Source organism: Rhinolophus hipposideros (assembly GCF_964194185.1).
Source record: "Rhinolophus hipposideros genome assembly, chromosome: X".
Lineage (NCBI taxonomy): Eukaryota > Metazoa > Chordata > Mammalia > Chiroptera > Rhinolophidae > Rhinolophus > Rhinolophus hipposideros.
Window position 1 is genome coordinate 117,493,324 of NC_138046.1, and position 26,050 is coordinate 117,519,373.

General features: G+C 39.5%; 2 protein-coding genes across 8 annotated transcripts in view; both read right to left on the bottom strand.

Annotated features, from left to right (window-relative positions):
• ZRSR2 (zinc finger CCCH-type, RNA binding motif and serine/arginine rich 2) overlaps window positions 1–24,957 on the bottom strand; it is a 31,493-nt gene extending 6,536 nt beyond the window's left edge. Inside the window, exons 1-9 of the mRNA XM_081041761.1 lie at window positions 24,763–24,957; window positions 17,819–18,394; window positions 17,310–17,389; window positions 13,428–13,509; window positions 10,012–10,120; window positions 9,718–9,804; window positions 6,813–6,851; window positions 6,079–6,197; window positions 1,058–1,271 (exon numbers count right to left, since the gene is read on the bottom strand). Coding sequence (XP_080897887.1) covers window positions 1,058–1,271; window positions 6,079–6,197; window positions 6,813–6,851; window positions 9,718–9,804; window positions 10,012–10,120; window positions 13,428–13,509; window positions 17,310–17,389; window positions 17,819–17,859 — 771 coding nt within the window. The 5' untranslated portion in view covers window positions 17,860–18,394; window positions 24,763–24,957. The remainder of the gene's footprint in view (window positions 1–1,057; window positions 1,272–6,078; window positions 6,198–6,812; window positions 6,852–9,717; window positions 9,805–10,011; window positions 10,121–13,427; window positions 13,510–17,309; window positions 17,390–17,818; window positions 18,395–24,762) is intronic.
• Window positions 22,147–26,050, bottom strand: part of CA5B (carbonic anhydrase 5B) — a 58,290-nt gene continuing 54,386 nt past the window's right edge. For all 7 annotated transcript variants that reach the window (XM_081041766.1, XM_081041765.1, XM_081041763.1 and 4 more), the window contains one exon: window positions 22,147–24,957. In XM_081041766.1, coding sequence (XP_080897892.1) covers window positions 24,778–24,957 — 180 coding nt within the window. In that variant the 3' untranslated portion in view covers window positions 22,147–24,777. The remainder of the gene's footprint in view (window positions 24,958–26,050) is intronic.

Consider the following 26,050-nt stretch of genomic DNA (forward strand, 5'->3'; position numbering starts at 1 on the left):
GCGAAAACAGGAAGGCATACGCAACAGAAACAAATGGCAAAGGGGAAAAAATTTTTTTTAAAAATTTTAAAAATCTTGAAATCAGTAGAAAGAAAAGCCTTGAACATCACGAGTGCTGCTGGTTAGCAGATGCTCTATTCTTTAGCTGTTCCAACTTTCCACTGTCATTTCCAACTAGCAGGAAAAACAAAAACATAAACCCACAGGTTTATTCCTGTCTTTTTCCAAATTATGGGGCATTTTCCCCATTCTAACATAATAGAATCATTTCCAGTTTGGATCTGATCAAATCACAAACCAAGTAGGAAGCTTCACTGCGGTAGGTCCCACTACTGGGTCCTGGGAGTAGTGGCTACTACCTCTGACTTTACTCTTGCCTTAAGGAATGTGCCAGAATAATTCTGTGTACTCTGAATGTGTCCCTTTTTCACCCCATATGCTGCATCACAGACCATGACCTTGGGAACACTAGTTTCAGTACTGAAAGTATCCAATGAATAAAAACAATGTAAAAAGGGGGGGGGGCATCAAAATTTACAGTCTAGGGTAGCTCCAAAGTAAGAACATGCACCTAGGGTGGCAGTTCCAAGCAGGCACCATCAACACAACGCAACAACAAACTCGGTAAGTGGAGTCCGTGGAGCAGCGCGGCACTGTGTACACGGCAGCTCTAGGTGGGACCAGCCGTGGAGCGAGGCAGTGCCTTCTCCATCGTACGCAGCCTCGAAGTGAACGCTGTCTGCACGGACCTTATGCAAAGAATTCACTGGCTGGGAACGAGTTGGACCACAAAGGTACTGAAGAGATGAAAGAGCCTTTCCCATCCAGTCCCTGGCACCCAGGAACTTTCATGCGAGCACATGGTTTCAGGGAATACCTCGACCAAGAGAAGGAAGTAACAGTCACGAGCGCCTCGGGGCCCGACAGCGGGCCAGGCTCTGCACCATGGCGCATGTCCCCATGCAGGCGGAGAGCCTGTGCCCTAGCTCTCGCGCCCCACTGGGGGCTTTGGAGGGAAGGGAAGCGGAGCCCTCCCACGTGCACTGTGCATGCCCACCTTGAACTGGATCACCTTCCCCACATTTTTGAACTCCGGGAGCACATCCTCATAGAAGTCCAGGAACTGCTGGTAGGTCTCCTCTTCGCTGTACTCTAGGCTGGCGTCAGGGTCATAGTCGTCCCTTCGGCACTGCTCCATTCCAAACGTGGTAAACATGCTTCGAATAAGAAGGGTGGGGCTTGATGTCGGGAAATTGTGTTTACGTGAACACCTGCATATGAAAGAAAAGCTTCAACTCAGCAGGCTAAGAGTAATGACAGAGCTTGCTTTACACTTCGAGACTCAAGTAACTTGGCTGTTTCGACTTAATCATAAGATAAAATCCGTTCAGACATCAAATTCCAACACTTAAGAAAACTATTCTAAGGCTGACCAATGTATTGAGTCATTAAAATGTAAAGGTGGAAATTATTTCCAAGTTCATAGGCCCTTCAGCTGCCTTTTGATGAAGTTCAGGAAGCCTTACACATGTGAAAGAATAGGGCAAAAGAAGGTCTGTTGGCATGACAGATTATGGTGACAGGCACATACATATCCTATGTGGGACTTAGGAGGAATGTGAGAACACACAATCTTCAGCTAACCAGATGCTTAGAGAAGATGGTATCTAAGAGTTTCTAGCTAAAGGAGTATCTCAATCTCATATATGTATAGCGTTTCATAGTTTTCATGACACTTAAAAATTTTCCCCTCTGATCCTTGCAACCTGTTAGGACGGTCTGGGCTAGTATTTCCCCTACTTTGCAAAGAAGGAAGCTGAGGCCTAGGGAAGCACACATGCCTGGTAAGAGAGGATCCAAGTGACTCGAATAACCTACCGTCTACTCCTGCCTGTTCATTATAGGAGATAAGTGTAATTAATTTTTATTTAATTGAAGGAGGCTCAATGTTGTTTTCATAGTGTAAACTGGACCAAGCTGTACCTGAGCAATTTTTTAAAAAATCTTTTATATGAGTTTATTTTATTTACTTTTTTCTAAAATGAGGAAAAAAATGTAGCTCAAGATTCCAAATCATCAAAATTTTCCCGATTAGGCTTCTAGTTCAAAAATTGATTAGGACAAAATTTTTAGAAAAAAAATATCCCCAGAACTTAGGAAGAAAAAAAAAGTTGAAGAACTAGGCAAGTACTGGAAAAAACAATGGCCCTGAAATGACTAAATGTTTAACTCACACTCCCTTTCCAGGTCTATGATAAGCATCTGTGCACCTAGAGAGAATGTATCCAGAATGCCCCCACAGCATGTGCAGCTCAGAAATGTGCAGTGTTCATGAATGTGAAATTTCTATTTCCCAAAGGACCCTCCTAGATCATTCAATAAGAGCCCCTGTGATGAGATCCACCTTCCCAAGTATAACTGACCGAACAGAGCGAGGATTCAAGCTAGCTGGCAGTGTTAGCAGGAATCAAAATGTCACAAGTATGAAGCACGTGCAGGATTCAACAAGAAACCAATTTAACAAGGTTAAAATTCTGCTCACACGCTTATTATATGTGAATGAACCTGGCTCTAGTTCCCAGGGTGTCAAACGAGCGTTTGAGTTTTGGAACAGAACCAAAGTCCCCGTCCAGGGAAAATGACCCCTTGGCCTGGAGAGAGGCCATACGATGACACCTACTGAAAAGTCAGCTAAGACAAGAGATACTTGGGAAGGCTCTGGTACCAAGCCTGTGTGATTCCCAGAGTCCCCTGGGGAGAACTGAGATTTCTCAGGCCTCCCCCAGACCATCTGTTCAGACCTAAAGAGTGGGGGGGATCCATACTTTCAACGTAACTCCCCACCCGGTCCTGAAGGTCAGCCATGTTTGGTAACATGTTTTAGGACTTGCTATTTACTCATTACTCAGATACTGGAATCAAGTAAGACTGCCACAAAATCCCATACACATTACCTTAGCCCAAGGACAGCCAATAAATGGTGTGGGTCTCCAGTCTCCAACGCCCCCTGGGTATAGCAAACTGACTAGGCCTCTTTTTCTCTTTTCAAGGGAGTACTCCAGGTACCCACCACCACTGTCCTCATATATATGTTCCAGTTAGACTGCAATCATTTATTGAAGGTCTCTGTAAGAAACATTCTCATGAAAATTACCTATACAACGGTTAATAAAACATCTATCCAAATTGTTGTCCACCTTCTACTCGATGTCTTTACACAGCACTCCATGGGAGAAACATTTTGAACCTGCTGCCAGGAAAAGCTCTGTCATTCCCAAGATACTGTTCATTCTTCCTTTTTGGTAAGAACTACATAGCTCATCATCGCCTGTGATGTATTAAAACCCAGGGCCAAATGTACCACACATTCACAACAACTTTCATCTCCTTTCTTTGATTTTGATTTATTTTACCAAACTTAGTGTAGGAGATTGTGAACTTTCCTTAAATCACTTCTGGAAATTGGCGAGGTATAAATAATTACCCCAGTAAATAAGTTTTACTTTTCAGCAGTAATTATGTTGTTTTAGGAGAAAAATAACTCAAAGGTGTGACTCCAAAAAAAAAAAAAATCCACTTTAGATAGCTTCGAGAATTGAACTCTAATAATTACAAAAACAAAACCACCAAAGGAATGCTTAGGCTATGAAAGTGTTTGATGATGTGACAAACTCCAACAGAAGAGCTGCGTGATCTGGAGCAAGTAAGTCCCTGTGGTTCCCTATAAAAGGGGCACCATATTTTTGTCTGAATGGATGGTACTGCAGTTTGTAACTGTCAATTTCATAGAATTTTATTTCACAACTCATCACTTGCAAGATGAAAACATCCAAATAGCTGTCATACTTTTTTTTGATAGTTGTGATGGTAAAACTGCATATGCTTATCAAATATTAAGAAATGTTCAAACTAATCTGATCACTGTCAATATTTTCTTGAAACGACTTGGGAGGGTTTTGAGAGCCTGATAGTCCATTCTCCTTTTCACAAATACATACTGTCAACTGATGTCCTGAAACCATTTAGGACATCTCCCCTTCTCTCATTTATGCCCAACAGAAGAACAGAAGGAGAGTCCAGAATCAGATGATCACAAGTCTTACAATTCAAGGAAATGTTAGATACATATCATAAGTGAGGAATCCTGCAGCTGGAAAACTTTAAATGTGATCTGTTCAACTACCCACATAAATGTGAACTCATACTGCCTTTCAAAGGTAATTCACTATACATTTTTTCTTTGGTTGGGGTGTTTCACACCATACTATTACTTGATGAAATGAAGCACACATTTGGGAAACACTTGTAAAGGTACAAAGGGGAATAAAGTCTCTCTCGTTCCTCTGGAGGAAGCTTTCAGTACTGACCAGATCCTGTAAATCCTTTCACAGATATTCTGGGTGTATACAATCTGAGCTTTAAAATATAAAAGGAGTTATATATTCTACATTTCTGGCTCTCAATCCTAGAGCACATTAGAAACACTTGAGGACATTCCAAAAATAAGGCTGCCCAAGTCGCAGAGACTCTGATTTACTTCATTTGAGGTAGGACAATTTTTTTTTAAGCTTTCTAGATGCTTCTAACATGCATCCAAGGGTTGAGAAACACTGTTCTTAAAAATTGAAAAATAGTATGAAGGCTTAAATTTAAAAAGAAATAGAAGCGAATGATAGAGAAGGTCTACATTTTCAAAGAAGGAAATAAAATTCCTATCATGGATAATTTTATGAATAAGAGAAACATGAGAGATGACATAGTTTCTCATTAAATACACGTGAAATTGCCAATTTACATCCCTTTTTGGAATAGGACACTACGATACAATTAAATCTTTTCTTCTGCAGAATGCATAGTAATAATTAGATTTTGCCTCAAATGGATTCATTCACCATTATGACTTATGTACCTTATTTGAGTTGTTCAGTCATAAACAGGCCAAATTATAAAAATCACCATTGCCTGGCATATAGTAGGACAGTAGGTATAAACCAGTATTTGCTAAATGAATGAAGACATCAGTGCTTAGTTTTCCACATGAACGTCTTGCTACAAAACCAGAGACCCAAAAGAGGTAGGAGACAAGAGCGTTTCAGAGAATAAGGACAATAAAAAAAAAATGAAAACACCAGCAAACACTCTGAGAGGGCTTGCCACGTGCCTGGCACTGTGCTACCTGCTTTCCTTGCATTCATCCATTTCAGGCTCACAATCCCCTTATAAGGGGTATACTATTTTTAATCCCCATTTTGCAAATGAGGAAACTAAGGTATGGAAAACGTAAGTAACTTCCCCAAAGTGACAACCACTAAGGCCAGTGTTTGAACCCGGGATCTGCTCCTGTATCGGAGCACACTGAGAATGATGAATTAGAATAATTTTCCTCCTTTCACTCAGAGCCTGTCTTTCACAGCTATCCCTGTAGGCATGCCAATTTTTTAAAGTATCTTTTGTGCAGTGTTTGTCATTTAAGAAATAAAGCCAGGCTGCTCGGGTCTCGTGAAATAGATGCTTTTCCCATCCAAGTTGTCCCACGTGGACTAATGCAAGCACAGGCAGAAAACAAAAAGCAAAAGATCTTCATCAAGCTGTGCAAGGGATGCAAAGGAAGCCGTGTCAGACACGTGGCCTAAGAACCCCAGAAAACAGGACCGCGGGAAGCAGGAGTGAACAGCTAGGGAAGTGGAGACGCAGCAAGAACACAGCAGACGCCTGACCGTGAACATTTCAAACTTGGGTGTGAGGGCAATCTGGCGGCGACATCTGTCACCCCATTGATTGCTAGGGTTGATCGGGCTGATCTGGCTAGCTAGGCGTGTGTCCCCTTCCTCCCTCACCGCTCCATGTGCAGCCCTCCCGAAGCTGTGCTCTCGGTCGGAAAGGACAATCTTCCTTGATAGAGGACCATTCTTCAGTCAAAGATACCTGAGTAGCTGCGCTCCCCTGCTAGAATCTCCAGACAAGCTCTCAAGCTGAACATTTCAAACTGAAGCCCATGCCACCCCCAAAACCGGAACTCAAAAACCTCAATATTTTGAGTCTGACTTAATTCTGACATGATAAAGCAAATTGAGTTACCTATCACCAAATCTGCAAGCTCCTGTTTTGCTGTAGAATGGGCAATTAGCTCGATCTTTCTCCACTATTCTTAAGTCGGTGGGTGGTTCTGGGTTTTGCCATGTGGTACCATTTTCCAGCTGTTGAAAACAACCATGAGTTTATTGGTGGTGTAGGATTCCACGAAGAATTGTTTAAAATGTATTCAAATATTTTGGTCAAAAATAAAAACAGATTCATTTAAGAATATAGACATTTAAATGGTAACATGCGATCGAGGCTTTACAAACAACTGTGCCGAGACACCAAATGTGTGTTTCTCTTGGTTCCATTGTTGCCCATTATCAGGCATCACTACGGTAACCAGGAGCAGTCACCGAAGTTTCCCTGTGTCCATCCATTCTGAAAAGGGTCGAAGGCCTTGTTAGGGAACCATCACTGAGAGAAATCAAGATTACTCTGAAGCAAGTTAAACTGTCCAGTGGGGGTAAGAGTGTGTGATGTTGCTTATCTATACATTAAGTACCTGTTTATAAACAAGTACAATCCACAGGAGTGATTCAAAACTATTTGCTTATGTTCGTCAATAAATTTTTGTGATTCTTCTTGTTGCATAAATCACAGAGACACAGAAGTGATTCCAGATATTCAGATGTGATCTAAACAGCCTACCATAAAATTAACACTACTGGAAGTATTGTTTTTAAAGAAATGTTCATTGGTCTCAAATTCTTAACGAAAGGTTTTGAAAATACCTCATTTTCAGCCCGTTCCAGCATCTTCTGCACAGCTTCCTACAAATGGTGCAAACATAGGACTAATGAAAACCTGGAAGTCAGGTAAGTCACATCTGGTTTCTCTAGTTAAGAATGTCATGTGTAACAATTTTTAAAAACCCACGCATATGAAAGGCTTCAGATTCCAATTTGCTTTCTACAGCACAGATCTTCTGAAAAGCTTTCAAAGGATATGTAGCTGAGAGTTTTTATTCGAACAGGACATTTAATGGCTCAGATTGCAAAATATTGAAAATATCATCTTATAATAGTTTCAGTAACAGTAATATTTAGTGTATTTGAACATATATACCACATTCCAGTTTTTAAGATGCGGTACTCGTGAATATTATAAAATGCAGTGCTAGCTGAAGCATCATAAACATTCAACAGATGGTAAAACAGGACATGAACAATAGTAATTAAGATTGACGAAAAATCTCAAACTTTTCATTAAAAGCAAAGGAAGTCCTGCAGTATGCCAGCAAATTTTCACCTCAGGGGCGTTTAAATGACTTGAAATTATGGTCAACAGACGACTCTCTCCTAGCCCCTTAAAGCATTACATAAAAGACTCGTCTGTTCAGCTGCTTACTTGATAATTCTACCTGGTCACTTAAGGGTCCTCGGTAACTTAATACACTCAAAACAGAACTCTAGTTCTTCCCTACTCCTCACCCATCTAAATGCCCCATTTCAGTCCAAACTAAAAACCTACAAGTGGATAATGTGAACTCCCCTCCTTTTCTTTCCCCTCTCTGTCCATTCAGTCTACCAGCTTGAGTCCTGTTGACTCTGCCTCCACACCCCCCCGCAATCTGCGTACTTCTCTGTATTAAGCACAACCCTCATCCCAACCACCACCATGTCCTATCTGGAACAGCTGCTTTCTAACCGGTCACCGTATTTCTATTCTTGCCTCCGTGGTCACGGCTCCCCATCCCATCCCTTTATACAAAAGTTAGAATAATCTGTTAAAGGTAAAAGATGTAAATTAGATGAAGCCACTCCCTGCTTGAAAGCCCTTCGATGGTTTCCCATTACACTTGGCATAAAATCCAAACTCCTCCTTTCAATCCAGGAGGCCTTACAGGATCGACCCCACTTACCCTCCTGGCCCGCCCTGCTGCTTGCTCCTTGGGTCTCAAGGATTAATGCGCCCTGACCTTCTTTCAGCTCCATGCTCAGGCCTCTTTCTTCTGCCCGGACCCCTTTTCTCCCTGAGAACTTTGCACTCAGGTGTCAGCTCACACATCGGCCCCTCAGAAAGTCTTCCTTGACCAGGCAATCTAAAGAAGTATTTCCCTACCCCATTCACTCTGTCACACGACTCTCTGCTCTATTTCTTTATAGCACTTAACATGATCTTACAGCACTTAAAATGAGCTTTTTTGCTTCCTTTTCATCCCGCTCTCCCATCTAGAAAACTAGCTCAACAAGAACAGGGCTGTCATTTTTGCTGCTCTATCTTTCAAAGGATAGAGAAGGATCTAGCTAGAGAAGGATCTAGCACACAGCAGAAACACGGTCTGCATATCCCCTTATATATGCTGAGAATCTACTTTCTTTTACTCACTTCTCCTTATTGTCTCACCAGACTTCCTTTGAAACAAAAGCCTGAGCTTTCTGAAAAGAATCCTTATCTTTTATCTAATGCCAGAAAGACCTTAACTGAAGAATATTCTACTGTTAAAAAGGGAATTGGTCACTCTCTCTCTATAAAAAAAAAAAAAATGACAAGAGCCAAACAATTTTCCTGCCCCTAGTGTGGTCATGCCTTATCTGTAAAGCAGTGCTCCAATAAGGGTATCTAACATTTGCACTGGAATTAACTGATAGCCTGAGACATAAAAAACAAAAATCATAGAGGCTGCTTCTAACCCATCATGACTAGGATGTAAGCAAATGCATTTTCCCCCATGAGAAGGTGATTAACCACCCACTTTTATGTTATTCAAATTTAGCAGTACTACAAAAGATACATCCTGATGAATCAGTCAAGGAAAGACGAGCTGTGAAATCTTTGAAACAAATACACTGTTAAGGAACAGCAGCAAAATATACCAAATCAAGCTTTATAAACAATCCCGAAGATACCCGAGATATGTACATGTAACCTTACAGATTTTTTAAAAAATGACTTTTTATAACCTTACAGAGTTTTTAACTATGTTTATAGCCCAAGTTGGAAAGGAAGTCAAGATTTAGTAACAAAAAAAATTTCCTAATTCCTCATGTGAGTTCCTGAATTCTTTCAATTGACTCATTCTTGCTGACGTGTCATAAGCAGTTAAGTCTCTTATGAACTAAATAAATGTGGAAACTACAAAACATTTTTGTCTAAGTCAACTCATATATAATAGAGTTGACTCATATATAATAGAGTTGACCTCAGAAAAACACCATTTGCCCTAGAGTGGTACATAGTGTAAAGCAGGGGCCAGCTGCCTGTTTTTGTAAATCAAACAGTTTTAGTTTTATTGGAACACAGCCACAACCATTCATTTACAGATTATCTGTGGCAGCTTTCATGGCACACTGGCAGAGTCGGGCATTTGCAACAGAAACTGTACAGAAACTGTACATAAAGCCTAAAACATTACTCTTTGGCCCTTTACAGAAAAAGCTTGCCAACCTCTGGTATAAAGTGTAGGAGGGGTAAAGCTGACGAAAAACCTTAATGTAAGGTATCCGCCACTGCACAGACCAAAAGAAGAGCGTCCGAAGGACACTGTAGTGTATATGCTAAAAACATCACTTTTTAGACAAAAAGCTGCAGTCCAAACCCTGCTATGCCTATAGCTTATTCTTCAACCCCACCACATGCCACATCTGCTCACTAAGAGGATACGCAGTGCGTTTATCCTCCTGTGACAGGAATCACCTCTCGCTCTCTCTTCTCCTGTAGCTTCTGCTCCTCTTCTTCTTTCTCCTTTCTCTGCTGTTCTTCCCATTCTTCCTTTAACTTTCTCTTTACAAGGGGGGAGAAAAAGAAGGAAAAGTAGTATTTTTTTCAGATTTACTTTTTAAAAGATTTAATATACCAGGCAAACAAATGAAAAACTTTAACCACATTGGTAAAATGGATGATATCCATTTTTTTTAAGTTCAAGGCATGCAATTCTTAATGAGTTTTGGTTAACTAGTCAGTTAACTGGTTAGCTGATTAATACTGTACCTCTTGTTCTTCCTGCCGTTTTCTAGCTGCCTCTTCCTTTTCCTTCTTTATTCTGAATTCTTCTTGTGCCTTCTGCTCCCGTAGCAACCATTCCTCATGTAATTTTTGCCTAGCAATGTGATAATGTAATCGAATAAAAGAAATGGGCATTAATCTATACACACACGTACAATGACGTATTTGGGAATGATTAAACTATCATAGAAGATATTTCCTAGAAAGCAATTAAGTGGAGGTTAGAAGACCAGAAGTATGAGTAGCAATGTCAGAAAAGCACTCCATTTCAGCAACTATCATCCTGGAGGGTAATGACTTAAAATCACTACTTCTACACTGCGTATCTGTGACATCTTTTACATAAAACGACACTACAACTTTCCCTGTACGTTGGCCACAGTGATGTTCAGCTGCCAATAAAGTGAGTAACAAGCTTCAGAGGCCCACGTCCAACTTTTCACACTCAGGAAGTACTACCCTCCCTGTTCTATGCATTTGAAAAGTGGCAATAACAGGATTGCAGCACTAGGAACACCGGGCTTCTTTTACCATAAACCTTTGGACTGCTACTCTATCCAGTTAAGAGATGCCTGTGGTTTGCCCCAAGCACCAAAACTGCTGAAAGGAGGAAAATAAAACTACATCATAATCATGTCTTTAAAATGAAGAAAGTTCCAGATTTTAAGAAAAGATGACAAGGAATTATAAAAATAAGTAAGCAGGTGTCTAGTTTATGTTTTAAAACGACCAATTATAAAGAATGATGGTATCTTAAAATGGGGTCTCAGACATCCAATACCACAAAGTTCTAATTTTAAAGATGGGTTATATTTTAAAAGTTTATTAGCCATTCGGGTGTTTAGTTGCATTTTCCAGCTGAATCTGGAGATGGGAAATGAGATACAAAAAATTGTTCTATATCACTTCAGTGACATTAGGTGTTAAGTAAGGTTTTATATCTAGACTGGGGACCTAACCACAATTTCAAACACACTATGGGAAAATATATTCCAACTGCAGGCTTTAGGAGCATGTCTTTTAGCCACAGTAGAGACTGGCATATTGCATATGAAAAAGTTATACGCTGATTTTTGACTGCTCGGAGAGTCAGCACCCCTAAGCCCTGCGTTGTTCAAGGGTCAACTGTATGTCATCTTCATCATAACAGAAAGCTGTAGTAAGAAGCAGAGTTATTATAGCACCTCCCAGCTGCTAACACTATGTTAAGCAGTATATACCTATCACCTCATCTAATCTGCCCAATTCCATGAGGTAGGCACTATGATTGACTTATCTCCATAGTTAAGGCAAGGAACTTGAAGCTTAGATTAAGCAACTTGAATACAGCTGGTAAGCAGCATCCTGAATCCAACTCCATGTTCCAATCACTACTGCATTTGGGGGGCGGGGGGCATTTTGATAATATCACCACCTATTTACGTACTTAGGTAGAAAACAGGAATTACAAGAAAAGAAGCAACATTTCTAGTGAACATACTAAATAGCTAGCGAATGTCTATACAGTTTTCTCCTCTTAAAACTTTTTAATTTTTCATTGTGGCAAAATATACACACCATACCTTTTTAACCATTTTTAAGTGTACAGTCGTGTAGCATTAAGCACATTCAAATTATTGTGTACCACTTACAAAAAAAATTACCCCGTGAAAAAATACTAAAAGTTAACAGAACATTTTGGTCATCTTGGGATAGGGGTGGCCTCTTTAAGTCAGACACCAAGGCCAGATATCATAACAAAAGTTGACCATGTGAAAATCAAATTATGGTAAGTAATGCTGTAAGCCAAGTTAGGATTGATGAAAGTGAGAAAAATATACATCACACATATGACAGATAAAGGATTAAATCCTTAATCAAGTAATAACTACTTACATAACAAACTTAAATAAAAACGTATCCCCCAAAAGATACAAGACTTAAGCAATCTACAAATAGTTACCGTTATTTCCCCAAAAATAAGCCCTAACCGGAAAATAACCCCTAGCATGATTTTTCAGGATGACATCCCCTGAACGTAAGCCCTAATGCACCTTTCGGAGCAAAAATTAATATAAAACCCAGTCTTATTTTCGGGGAAACATGGTAATAAAACATATAAAAAGATACTCAACCCTACTGATTCAGAAATGCATATTTGAAACAATGAAATACAACTTTTCACAACAGGAGTTTTAAAAGTTGATTAATAGCGGGTGGCCGGATAGCTCAGTTGGTTAGAGCACAAGCTCTGAACAACAGGATTGCCAGTTCGATTCCCACATGGGCCACTGTGAGCTGTGCCCTCCACAATTAGACTGAAGACAAAGAGCCACTGCTGAGCTGCGGAGGGGTGGTCGGATGGCTCAGTTGGTTAGAGTGCGAGCTCTCAACAACAAGGTTGCTGGTTCAATTCCCTCCATGGGATGGTGGGCTGCACTCCCTGCAACTAACGATTCAAAACGGCAACTGGACTTGGAGCTGAGCTGCGCCTTCCACTAGACTGAAGGACGATTTGGAGCTGATGGGCCCTGGAGAAACACACTGTTCCCCAATATAAATTAAAGAAAAAATAGTATCAGTCATTATAAGGAAAAAAAGTTGATTAATAACTAGCGTGAGTGAAGGTATGGGGAAATGGGCACCGTGATTCACTGTTGGAGGAGCTATAGACTACAAACCCAATGCCCTTCCTACCTGCCCATCTACATTTCACGTGTACTTACCCTTTGATCCCAACCATTTCATTTCTAGGCAAATACTAAGGCAATTAGCAAGGAGATATAGTCATGGGTACTCACTGCAACTTTTTATATAGTAATGAAAGTCCTGAATGTAAATTAATAATAAACTAATAGTAAATAATATAAATAGTACATAGTAAGAGAATGTTATATAATAGTAAATAACCTGAATGTTCACTAGTAGAGAACGATAAATTATGAATGAAGAATAAATTATGCTATACAGTGGACGCTGCATTGCCATTGAAATGATTGAATTAGATCTCTGTATCAACAGTGAAATAAATGTCCTACATATTTGGCAAAAAAAGCAATTTATAGAAAAATATATACATAAATATCACCCTATTATAGAAATATGTATGTACAGTACACATTCACTTTCTTATATTCTTAACAGCAACTATCTTTAGGTATGTTGAATTCATTGAAGCCCTTTTATACTTAATTATTTTGATTTTTTTCAAAAACATTCACGAATTAGCAAAAACTGAAAAATGCTGCCATTAAGAAAAAAAAGACAACATCCAGGTTTATCCTGTCAGCTGGAGATTTAGTTTATCCAGGATATTTTATAAGACCTATTTTGTACAAGATTTTATAAAGATCCGTACTAGTGAGTAGACTTATTCAAATGAAATAACTGGGTCCACAAGAAGTGCTTCGATCAGTGCTGACCTCTCTATCTCCAATAGCTTCTCTTCTTCTAGTTGGTGGTGTTCAATAAAAGATTCTTCCTCCTCCTCCTTCTGTGAGAGTCCTGAAGGAATTTAAATGTTTTATTAAACTCTCTGAGTATCACAAAACCCTAGTCAATAATTCAGGAAAGAAAAAAAAAAATACATTTTTTTAAATCTTTACAATCATGGTACGAACCTCTTCTTATAACTGTCTAATAATAAGGGCTCCAACCTCCAAATTTGGTACAACATGAGCATCCCAAAGAGTAACAATGTTAGTAGGTAACACATTAAATTTAAAAAATTAATCGACGTTTCCATAGTGATACTCAAAAAGGTGGTGGGGGTGTGGGAGGGAACATCCATCTTTACAGAAGAATGGCAACTAAGAAATGCAGGAAAGACTTAAGTAGAAAAGTCATCACTTTTGCAACCCCATTGTAAACACTAATTTTGGACAAAGGTGTTATAAACATTGGATGAGGAAGTTTGTTGAGAAGAGGATGTTTACACCATCTCAAAATATCAGCCCACAGATGCATACTAATTACAAAGAGGGAAACATCCTTTACCATGGAGCTACATGACGGGTAACACTGACCACATTTCGCATTGCTAGGAGTGGAACCACCTGGCACTACAGGCCCCCTGATGTATGCAATGAGAGGTACACAGCATCAGCTTTAGGTATTTTGCCATAAAGAGTGTAAGCTGAGGAGCGGCCGGATGGCTCAGTTGGTTAGAGCGCGAGCTCTCAACAAGGTTGCTGGTTCAATTCCCTCCATGGGATGGTGGGCTGCACTCCCTGCAACTAGGTTGAAAACAGTGCCTGGACTTGGAGCTGAGCTGCGCCCTCCACAACTAGATTGAAGGACAATGACTTGGAGCTGATGGGCCCTGGAGAAACACACTGTCTCCCAATATTCCCCAATAAAATTTATTTTTTTTTAAAAAGGGTAACCCAAAGCTAATCAGGAGCAGACAGACCCATCCAAAATGCAGGGCATTCAACCAGACAACTGGCTTGGGCTTTTCTAAATAATCAATCTTGGTCTGAGAAAGTTTAAATATGGCCCACATATCCTATCATTGAACTACTGTTCCTTCACTTGGGTGCAAGTTTAGTATTGTGGTCCTTATTCTTAGGAGACGCAGACTGAAGTATTTAGGGGTGAGGATCATGATGTCTCCAACTAACATGCAAAGGGTTCTGAAAAAAGTTTGTACGCATGTATCTACATAAAGAGCAAGAGCAAGAGAGAGAGCAAGAGATTAAGGCAAAATGTTAATAATTGGCAAATCTAGGTGAAGCGTTCATGGGTGTTTATGGTAGTATTTTCAACTTTCTGTACATCGGGACATTTTCAAAATAAAAACATAGAAAACAATTTTTAACATAGGAGAAGATAAACACATATCTTCTCCTATTTAGAATTTAAATTTAAGAGGAAAAAATGAGGAAAACTGAAGTGATTTTAAGGAAATGTAACAGAAGATCTCGGCTTAAAGGAAAAAGATCTTGTGTCATGTATCTTGAGTATAGGTCTCACCAAAGGCTCGCCTCCTCCTAGATAATTACAATAATTTACTTTTCTTAAGCAAGTCAATTTTATTATTTCAAAACTTGAAATTAAAAACCAGTAAAAAAAAATTAGGATGAGTTGCAACTCATACAGAATATCTAGTAATTCAGATAATTAAATGATCTAATGTACATAAAAGGCCTTCCAGAGAGCCTGGCACAGAGGCTATGACTAGCTAACTTATGCTCACTGATTAGACACTGCCTGGACACAGCTGATAGGCAAAAACATCTGTTGCCTGTCTCACTCAAGCCCCCATCCTGCCTCAAACCAAGCTCTCACACTCCACAGAGGTAATCACTAACAGTTCTGGGTGTAGCATTTTCTCTACATGTGTCCTTGCATATATTTGATCATTCATGTACAACATATCTGTTATACATGTAACTATACATGGAATCATGCTATGGCTTTAAAACTTGCTTTTCGTACTTAATGTTACCTTAATTTCTGACAAGTAAGCTCATATCAGGTTATTTTAAGTAGAACTGGGTGCTAAAGAGGCTACCTGTAATTGAGAGGTCGATATTCCAGAAACTTCTACCAATCATTTGCCAACTCACTCTTACGGTAATTCTTACACAATATATCTATATTGTAGCATTCTGGGTAACGTTTGCCCATCCAATGTGTGTTATAATGAACACAGTGTTTGGTAGGCTACAATATTCATGAAGCACATGAAGTAATGAATTGTGAGTTGGAGGAGGCAAAAGTAGGAGCAGTCATCCAGAGACAAGTGTAGTCCTGGATCTGCCATTAGCCATACAATCCCGAGCAGACCAGTGACCTGCATCTTTCCACTGACTAAAATGCCAAAGGACACCATCCACCTGCCTCTCCACAAAGGCTCACTACAAACGCACTTTGAGAAGTCAAAGGGAAAAAAAAATTAATACAATACAAACAACAGCTATAGGATTTAACATAGGGAAAGAAAAAAAGGTTAAAAAAAAGTATATTAGAAGAAAACAGGTTAAATGAGCAACGTAGCTGAGAACTTTAAGGGGGTGGGGAATCACTAAGAACATCAGTAACTGCAACCTACCCTGTATTTACTTTTATTCCTGACGCTTTATCCTACCTCTAGTGAACTAGTTCTGAATGAATAAAAAAGGAAATGCTAACAAAGATCTCAAGTAAACACACTGCTCCTTGCATTCTAAATATTGCAAGCATTGCCACTAAAATAATTACTAGACAAGTCCAATGGTAAATAAAACCTCTATGGTTATGTTTCTCATGGCCCCCACATCCTGGTTACTTGAGGCCATGGTCTGTAGACTTCAAGATTTGTCTAGGGCTTTTTTATTTTTGTCCCCACTTCATTTCTGATTTTTAAAAAAATTAAATTTATTGGGGTAACATTGATTAATAACATTATATAAGTTTCAGGTGTACAACTTTGTAATACATCATCTGTATATTCCACTGTGTGCCTACCACCCAAAATCTAGTCTCCTTCCGTCACCACATGTCTAGGATAATTTAATAAGCATATCTTGGATAACCTGGATGGCAATCATTGTAACCCAGCACTACTGTGTGATTTCAGTGCTTCCACCTGCATTCATAACTACTATATAATTTTATAACTTAGTAGTACTAATTTCATTATATTAAACAGGCAACTTTAATATATAAATAAATGTTAGATGCTGCCATATGAAGGCCAAATGACACCATAGTCAGTGCAGACGAAGGTTCCACAGTATTTTAATAGAAAAAGTAAATAACCACAGGATAACAGTAGTGGTGGAATTCCAAACTCCAATCAGTACCATATTCATGTTGTGAGCATGTTTCCCATCATCCATAACATGACATTAATGTGGATTTGATTTTTACTGAATGTATAATTTCAGTTGGTTTTGTAATTTGTAAATATGTTGATTTATAGTTAAATAGTGTATCTTACATTACTCAAGTTTGAGAGAAACTTGCAAAATGTCTAAAACCCTTGACTCCTTCTAGTTTTACAAAGAAAAATATTCACCGAATACTTACTATGTGCAAGGGCTGTGCTAGGTGCTGTAATTCATGATGCCTGCACCTGTAATATTAGATAGTTCATAAATACTTACACATAATCAGTGGGTGATGATTCACCATGACTTTTTCCCCCCCTCTGTAGTACCTTAATGTTGTTTCTGACATGGGTCTAACATAACTTTACTTGGGAGGCAGTAGCCGCAGCAATGCTTTATCAGATACAGTACTTGGTTTCCTTCTGTCACTGGGGCCTCAAGTTAGGGCCTCAATTTAATACACAGAAAACAGGATGAAAAGTCCGTTACCTGAGTCTCTCAATCGAGCGAGTTCCTGCCGACGTTTCTTTCGTTTCTCCTTCTTCAGGGCGGCCCTATACTTTCTGTGGCTGGAAAAAACGAGACATGCACACTCTAGCGTCAGTGTCCGCACCTGCAGCCCTGCCTGCCTGAGCTCCCCTCTCCTCCGCGCCCAGTTACAGGAAATCGCTCGGATGCTTGAGAGTGAAATCTTTCTTCCCATGTTTTCGCTACAGAATATGCATTTGACCATCGCCTTTGCTATCCCACGCCCAGAAGGCAGATCTACATCCCGCCACCTGTTCCCCTCCTTGTCTCCCTGAGCCCACAGATGCCCGTGTGAGCCCACAGATGCCCGTGTGAGTGCGGAGCGCACCCCGGGAGCGGCTTGAACTGCCGCGGTGGCTCGCTTGCTTGGCCTAGCTCCCCTTGCCTTCCTGCCTGCACGTCCTCCATGCCCAGCCTCTACCTGCTCCATCTCCTCTAAACGCCAGCACATCTCCCCCAGCCCAACTTACCTAGGTTTCTCCGGAAGCACCAACGTCTCGGGCGCCGCCATCTTGCCAGCGTCGCCACGCCTACAAGAGCCGGCCGGAAGAGGCGGGCCTAAGAGAGCGCAGGCGCCGCGCGGTCTCTCTGGAGGGTGGGGTGCGTGGCTCCGCGCCGGCGGACCGAAAACGGAAAATTGGAGGTTTCTGTAGGTGGCTCACACCTTCTGAAACACTGCACACGTAGCTGTCTCCTTCCTGGAAACTCCTACCCCGCCCTGGAATTATTTCTTCCCTTCCTAGCGCTTCCCCAGTGCCTTGTCACTACGTTCTCCCCACGTCATAGTGGGGTGTCTTGTGGCCAGGAAGTTAAAGTCACACTTCTTTTTTTCCCATCCACTCACGAATCCTCACCCCACCCACAGAAGCTCGCTTGGCTCCCCAGTCCGACTACACCCCAGGTTCCGCCTCCTTCTGCGGTTCCACCTATCAGCACCTCAGGCAAAGCTCCAGACTCCAGCTCCTTCCATTCAGAACTGCTCTGTGGAGGTGAATTTAACTCCTGGGGCTGCAAAGGTGCAACCTCTGCTCCCAGGGATTTAAAATCTAGAGGCAGAAAAGAACCAACACATAAATCAGATAATATGGTACAGGCAACTAAGTGTACTTAAAATAGTCCACCTTGAGATTCAGGGAGAGCTTTTCTGATGCCAGAGTTGAATTTTGAAAGAAGACTACCTAGGTGGAGAAGGGTAACAAATCAGCATAAGTAAAGGCACTGAGAGAGGTGAAACAATGTGAAATCTGCCGGAACCGCAAGAATTTTGGCCATCGAATTTAAAGGGCAATTGGAGAGTATCAAGGAATACAGCAGTAGGGGTAGGCTGGGGCTAGGTTATGGAAGAGGGGCTAGAATGTCATGCTAAGATTTACTTATGTTCTGTAGGCAACAGGGAACCGTTGAAAGCTTTTAAGTTGAGACTTCTAGTCATATTTGTGTTTTAGGTAAATTACTCTGGTTTGCAATGTAAAGAATAAAGCTGGAATATTGCAATCTAGGTGAGAAGTGATAAGGAATTAAATTGTCACAATTAGAGTAGTAAATAAGTTTCATAACTAGTTTTATGCTTATACATATATATTTCAATAAGCACTTTGTTGCTTTCACAAGTCTGCTTCTCACACTAAATCTTAAACTCCTTGAAGGTGGAGACTTGGTAGTTAAATCCCCAAACTAGAAAATGCCCTGAGCGGCACAGAATGTAGCTGTGTGAATGCCCAACTTTGCTGTTTCCTGTGACCAGGACTTATGCTGAGAATTACTGCCATTCTGAAAGCATCAGTGTTTGGGTTGCTATAACATTTCTTATGAATTATACCAGACTTCCACATAATAGCAATAAGTAAGAATGTCTTCTTGGAAGATACTCCTAATTAAAAAGGGATACAGATTTAGATTTCATTTTGTTATGATTCAGAAATGAGTGTAAATCTCCTTTTATAGGAGTTAGATATTTATCGTCAACAATTTACCACTGAATTCATTTTCATGAACAAGTTAACTTCATAACAGAAGTTTCTCTAAAAGCCAATTCCATTTCTAAACTATAGTTACCTTCTTTTGAATTGATAAATTACAAGATAAAATATGTAAAAATTTAATGCAAATATGCATTATACTATGATATTCCAATAAAGTTACTTTTATTCTACAACATATATTTTCTATTCTTTCTTTTCTTTTCTTTTCTTTTTTTTAAGGAGGGCGCAGCTCATGGTGGCCCACGCGGGGGCCCACGTGGGGGATCCAGCCACCTTGGTGCTACCAGCACTGTGCTCTAACCAACTGAGTTAACCGGCCACCCCTATTTTCTATTAGTTTGGTGCAAAAGTAACTGTTTTTCGCCATTTTTAACCTTTTAGACCACAATTACTTTTGCACCAACATAATATTTTTCTTGATGTCTGAAATGCATCTACTTATTCTCAAGTATGTATATTTCAGTTTATCCCCTCATGGGAAAATGCCTAAATTTTTATATTATATTGTCAGTAGAAAATAACTAATTATCTTTTTTTAGATAAGTTGAAAAAGTTTTTTCTTTAAGTTAAAGAAAATATTTTACTTATATAAATGATATAGTAGAAAATGCTATTGCTAAACATGAGTCTTAGTTATTATAAAGTGACCAAAGAATGATCCATAAGTGTATTTTTTGCTTATTGTAAGCATAAAAGGAGAACAAGAAGAAAAATATCTACTCTCTGAATGCCAGGATGGGACTCTTTCGATTGTTTTTTTTCTTGCTCTAGTAGGACAGTGGTAGGATTTACTCAGTGGTCAATGCAGAAATCCTCAAGAAGGAACATTTCATTCCTTACCTACCATTAAATTTCAGTATTAATGACCTGATTTATTCAAGGACATACAATGGGGTTTCAAGCCCTCTTCAACCCTCATATAAAGCCAAAGGCTTTATATATTTTCCAGATTACAGTTACAACTTAAAGCAAGATAAAATACTTATGAATGCATATTAATATGAAAAATGCTGATTTGTACAACTGATTATAAGTTTTCTTTGGAGGAAATAACTATCCAATGATAGTTTTCATTACTTGATTCTTTTGTCTATTAATAAGGTCAAAGCAGCACAACTGCTGGTGGTTTGAGAAGGAATGGTGGCAGAGTTGATATCCCCACCTAGAACCCAAACCAAAGTACTACCATTTCTGAAGAGGAATTGAATTCAAAAATCAGGAATCAAAATGTACATATAGTGACAAGTGTCTTAGTCAGTTCTGGCTGCCATAACAATATACCATAGACTGGGTGGCTTATAAAAAAACGACAATTTATTTCTCACAGTTCTAGAGCCTGGTAAGTCCAAGATCAAGGTGTCAGCAGATTCGGTGTCTGGTAAGTCCCTCCTTACTGGTTCATAGACAGCCATCTTCTCACTGTGTCCTCATATGGTGGAATGAGCGAGAAGGCTCTCTGGGGTCTCCTTTTTAAGGGCACTAACCCCATTATAAGGGTTCCACCCTCATGACCTAATCACCTCCCATAGGCTCCACCACTTAATACCATCACCTTGGGGGCTAGGATTTCAACCTATGAATTTGGTGGTGGCGGGGCAGGGGAGGGGGGGGCGGGGGACGGCACACAAACAGTCCATAAATACAAGACTACATTACTATTTATCTGTAAAGTAGCTGATATTGTTTATGTGTACTAATTATATTGTAAAACTAGAACTTATTCACTTAAATTAACTACTTCCATTTTTGATCGATAAAATTTACATGAAAGAACTCAACCAACATTGAATTAAAAAGACAATAAAACATTAAGTAGAATAGGTATCAAGTACACAATGTTGATTCTTCTAGTGACACAGAAAAATACCTAAAGTGATTGCAATACTGTTTTTGCTAATATTATGCAAAAAGAATGTATCCCCCCAAAGTCATCTTCCTAAACTTTTTAAATTTTTATTGGGGAATATTGGGGAACAGTGTGTTTTTCCAGGACCCATCAGCTCCAAGTTAAGTCATTGTCCTCCAATCTAGTTGTGGAAGGCGCAGCTCCCTGGTCCATGTGGGAATCAAACTGGCGACCTTGGTGTTATGAGCACTGCGCTCTAACCAGTGAGCCAACTGGCTGCCCTTCCTAAACTTTTTTGAGGTGAATGCCTGGTTTTAGAATAGCTAGCTTTAGTCACGGGGATGTGAAATACAGTATGGGGAATATAATCAATAATGTTGTAAAGATTACATAAGGTGTCAGATGGGTACTGGACTTATGGGGGGATCACCTCATAGATTATATCAATGCCTAACCACTGCTCTGTACGCTTGAAACTAATAAAAATTATATTGAATGCCAACTATCAATATATTATATATATATATATATATATATATATATATATGAGGTAAAATACAGGATAAGGAATATAATCAATGGTACTGTAATAGTTATGTACGGTGTCAGAGGGGTAGTAGACTTGGGGGTGTTATCACTTTGTGAGGGGTGTAAATGTCTAATTATTATGTTGTTTTGTATACCTGAAACTAAAAAAAAAAAAAGAATAGCCAACGTAGCCCTGGGAAAGGAGAAAGGGGCTGACAGCTTGCCCTATTGATGATGTCAGCAGATTATGCACTGGTTTTACAGAAAGAAGTGAGCTGAAAAGGAGCAAGTGGTTCTTTCCATTCCTGCTTCTCAAGTAAATTCCCTTATGAGTTTTTTAGTCACTTTCTGATCTACATGTTAAAGGATGTCTCACTAATTTTACAGACATCTTCTATATTCAAAACAACGAATAGGAAGAAAAAGTCATTCAACAAATATTAATAATGTAAAGAAAGGGTTTTATTAATCTATATTCTTTGATGAAGATGAGCAGCAATTTTAATACAAAATTCTTTCTCAAGCCCTTTGACAGATCTCAAGCCCATTTTTCCTCTTCGGGTCTAGGAAGGTACAAGTAAAACACTTGGGAGGCATAAAAAACATAAAAAGTTTCTTGCTAGGGTGCATCAGTAGCCTTTGGGAGAACAGATGACTAAGGCATGCATGAAACCACACCTCCAAAGCAGTTTCCATTACCTCTGCTGGGAAGGTGACCGAGAATTTATCATGTAAACCAGCACATGGTTAAGGGTGAAAGAGGGTGCTGTTAATAATTACACCAGAATAGCAGGTGTAAATAAATCAGGAGTGGCAAACTGGGATACACCCTAAAAATATAGTTAACCCTTCAACAACATGGGGGCGGGGGGGCAGGGGTGAGGGGTGCCGACATCCCTGCACAGTCGAAAATCCACATATAACTTTTGACTCCCCCCAAAACTTAACTACTAATAGCCTACTGCTGACCAGAAACCTAACTGATAACATAAACAGCTGATGAACACATATTTTGTATGTTTTATGTAATATATACTGTATTCTTACAATAAATCTAGAGAACAGAAAGTGTTAAGAAAATTGTAAGGAAAATACGTTTACAATACTGTATGTATTTATTGAAAAAAAATCCACATTAAGTGGACCCACCCATGTAGTTTAAACCCATGTCGTTCAAGGGTACATCCTTTGTATCTCTAGGATGTGAGGGTAAGTTGGGCATTCTGCATATTGGTTCTTGCTCCAATTTGGAAGACTTACTGCAGTAGGATTTTGTACTAAGAGTCTGCAAGAGGCCTAGGAGGGAAACCTGTGTGCCCAGAATAATGCATATCTTGTGTTTACCCTTTTAAAGATAAGTATGGTTTGAAACATATCAATTGTATTAAGTTAACATGAACTTTTCCCCCACATTTACCTTTGTAAGAATTGTATTCATTTCCTGGGATATACTTGCTTCCCTTTCCCAGAAAAGGCATGTACCCTAGAAGCAAATGCCTTTATCCCCAGCCCCATACCTCCTTTAGAGCAGAGATATCCCCCCAAAGTTGCACACGCAACTCCAACCCTATCTTTTATTCCTACTGAATTTACTATTTATTTTCAATTGTGGTAAAACACACATGATATAAAATTTACCATCTTACCCTTTTTTTAGTGTACGGTTCAGTAGTGTTAAGTATATTTATTTCTCCAACCCTATCTTGCAGACCAGATGACGAGCATATTAATGAAAGAAATACTACTAGTTAATGCAATATTGAGTCTGACCACAGGCTTATAGGGAATTAGAAACATTCCAAGACATTTGCAAGCAAGGGCAATAGTGCCGTGGATTCCTCGGAATGTGTAGAATTATCGAGATTTTAGCCTACCCAACAAGTTTCTCCCCCTATTACTGTGGCTAAAGTCTTCTAAGCTACTGTATAAATTGGGAGATTTATGTTGACCATCTGCCTTGCACAGAACCTCAACTAATGAAATAAAGTTCAGACAGTTTTAAAGGGAAACCAAGATAGTTCTGTCACTGTGGAAAATAGTATCAAATTCTTTGAAACAGTGTACAAATAATGCAAAAATAATACTATAAACTGTAGACTAGTATGTTACTAGTCATTTGAAAAATACTTCTGTAAATACAGAGGGTGACAAAATAATGTATACACATTTTAAGGAAAGAAAAAACTATTAAAATTGTAATACAATGAATGCCGCTAGCATTCATTTGATTAACGCCATCTTTTGAGTGAACGTCATATTACACATTGCTACGTAATCCAATTCAACTTCGAAAAGTAATGCATACATAACATCTCTTAAAATGTGTACATTTTGGGGGGGCACCCCCAGTATATCATGAAAGATTTCTAAGTTCTAGGCACTTCAAGCATTTTCTTTAAAATGTTCTACGCTGCGTATGCTTTCTATATGATCAAAGCTTTAAGTAAAATATCTGATCTTCAGAAATGTAAAAGGATTTCCAGATATAATTAAATCCTTGTTTTCTTAGGATTACAAAATACTTTTTCTGTATCATAAATCAATAGTAAGTAAGCGTATCGTATACTAGTAAGGTAACTAAAGATTGGGGCAAATATGCACCTTGAGAAGGCCTTATAAAAGAAAACTCATTCATGTTTTGAAATAAAATATACCTAAAACCATGGCCAATGTTCAGCCAGGAAGTACCAATCTGGGATCCAAGGCTGTTTCTGAAAGGCCTATATTCTGGATGGTCAGTGTCTGTCTTACCAGTGGTGAAATATTTTGATTCTCATCTCTACTTAAACTCTATAGAACCACTAATTGATAAACATAAAAACAGCTCAAAAATGTCAGACATAAAAAGACAATATGCATTATGATAACCAACAGGTTGCTATAATAGAAACTTGTGTGTCTTGCTGCTGCTTCAGTGATAAATATCATTATTAATAAAAGACTGAAGGAGCACTGCCATACCAAGAAATGCACATCTATCATTACTATTAAGTGCAAGTGTTTAGAATAGTTACAGTTAATTTTTTAAAAGCTAGTATGTATTAAAGCAAAATATCACCTAGATATGGGTGCCTTAGGGGGTCGCTTGGCTGGTAGATGGCTTGGGTTTCACTTGTATATTCAGCACATAATCATGACGGAAAGATGAGCGGACAGTGCGATTCATTAGGGGCTGGAGGGGGCGGAAGTTGTCCACCATTCTTTTCTCTTTCTCCCCCTCCGAAGTGAAAAGCAGGGTCCGGAACTGCTCAAGCTAGAAATAGAAACAGGAAACATAAATAATTTCAATAGAGAAACAGCTTCACTTCATGAATAAATTACTTTCATATTTACAGCTCTGAAACATTTGTATAAGATTAGATACAGAAAGAGAACTTATTTCTGAGTAGGAATGCCCTCACCGATGGACAGGGAGTCCTTGTGTGGGGAGAACAGCAGGAGGTGGTGAAACCAGCAGGGCACTTGGGATCCAAGGACTGGGGGCCAAAGGCCCTGTCCCACACATTTTAGCCATTTGCCAAGAATGAGTTAATATCTTTTTTGATTCCAGGAACCTCCTCTTGAAATGGGCAAAACAGCAGCCTACCTGATGATAAAGGAAAGGCTGGTACATAGAATAACAGTGCCAAAAACGTTTTGTTTTTTCAAAATTTAATTGCATCGTTAACATAAACAATGCATTCTTGATTGCTTACTACACCTGGGCAGTGCGGGCAAGGCGATGCATGTGGCTGTCTTAACAGCTATTGGGATGTCCCACCGACCGACAGTGTCAAGTAGAACTTCCTGCGGTGATAGCGATGTCTTCTGCACAGTTCACTAGGGTAGACACAAGCCACATATGGCTACTGAGCTCCTGAAACATGGCCAGTGTGACTAAGGAAATGCATTTTTAATTTAATTTGTATTTTAATATATTTATATTTAAATTGAAATGGCCACATGCAGTGAAAGTATTAGACAGGGAAGCTCAATACAAAAGGGGCAACCCCAAGCCAAGGGCTCATTAATGTGGCAATAGCAGCAATCTGTAGCCCCTTGGCTTTCTGAGCCAGCTGGAAAACCTGTTCACGACCTTGCTCCTCATTCAGTCAGGTGCACTACAGCTTAGAGAGATGAGCCTCAGGCACAGTAGGCAAGCCTATGAAGACCGGTTTGGATCAAAGACGTTAGGCCAAGTAGAACTGCAGAGCAAAGACCGACCAAAGGCAAGCACCAAACAGTTACCATATTACAAATGATGCGTATACACTCATTAATTAGGAATGTGTCCAAGTAACTAAGGCTTATTTTTATTCAATAAATTGCAAAGATTAGAAATAGCCCAAATACCAGTAAGTTACATT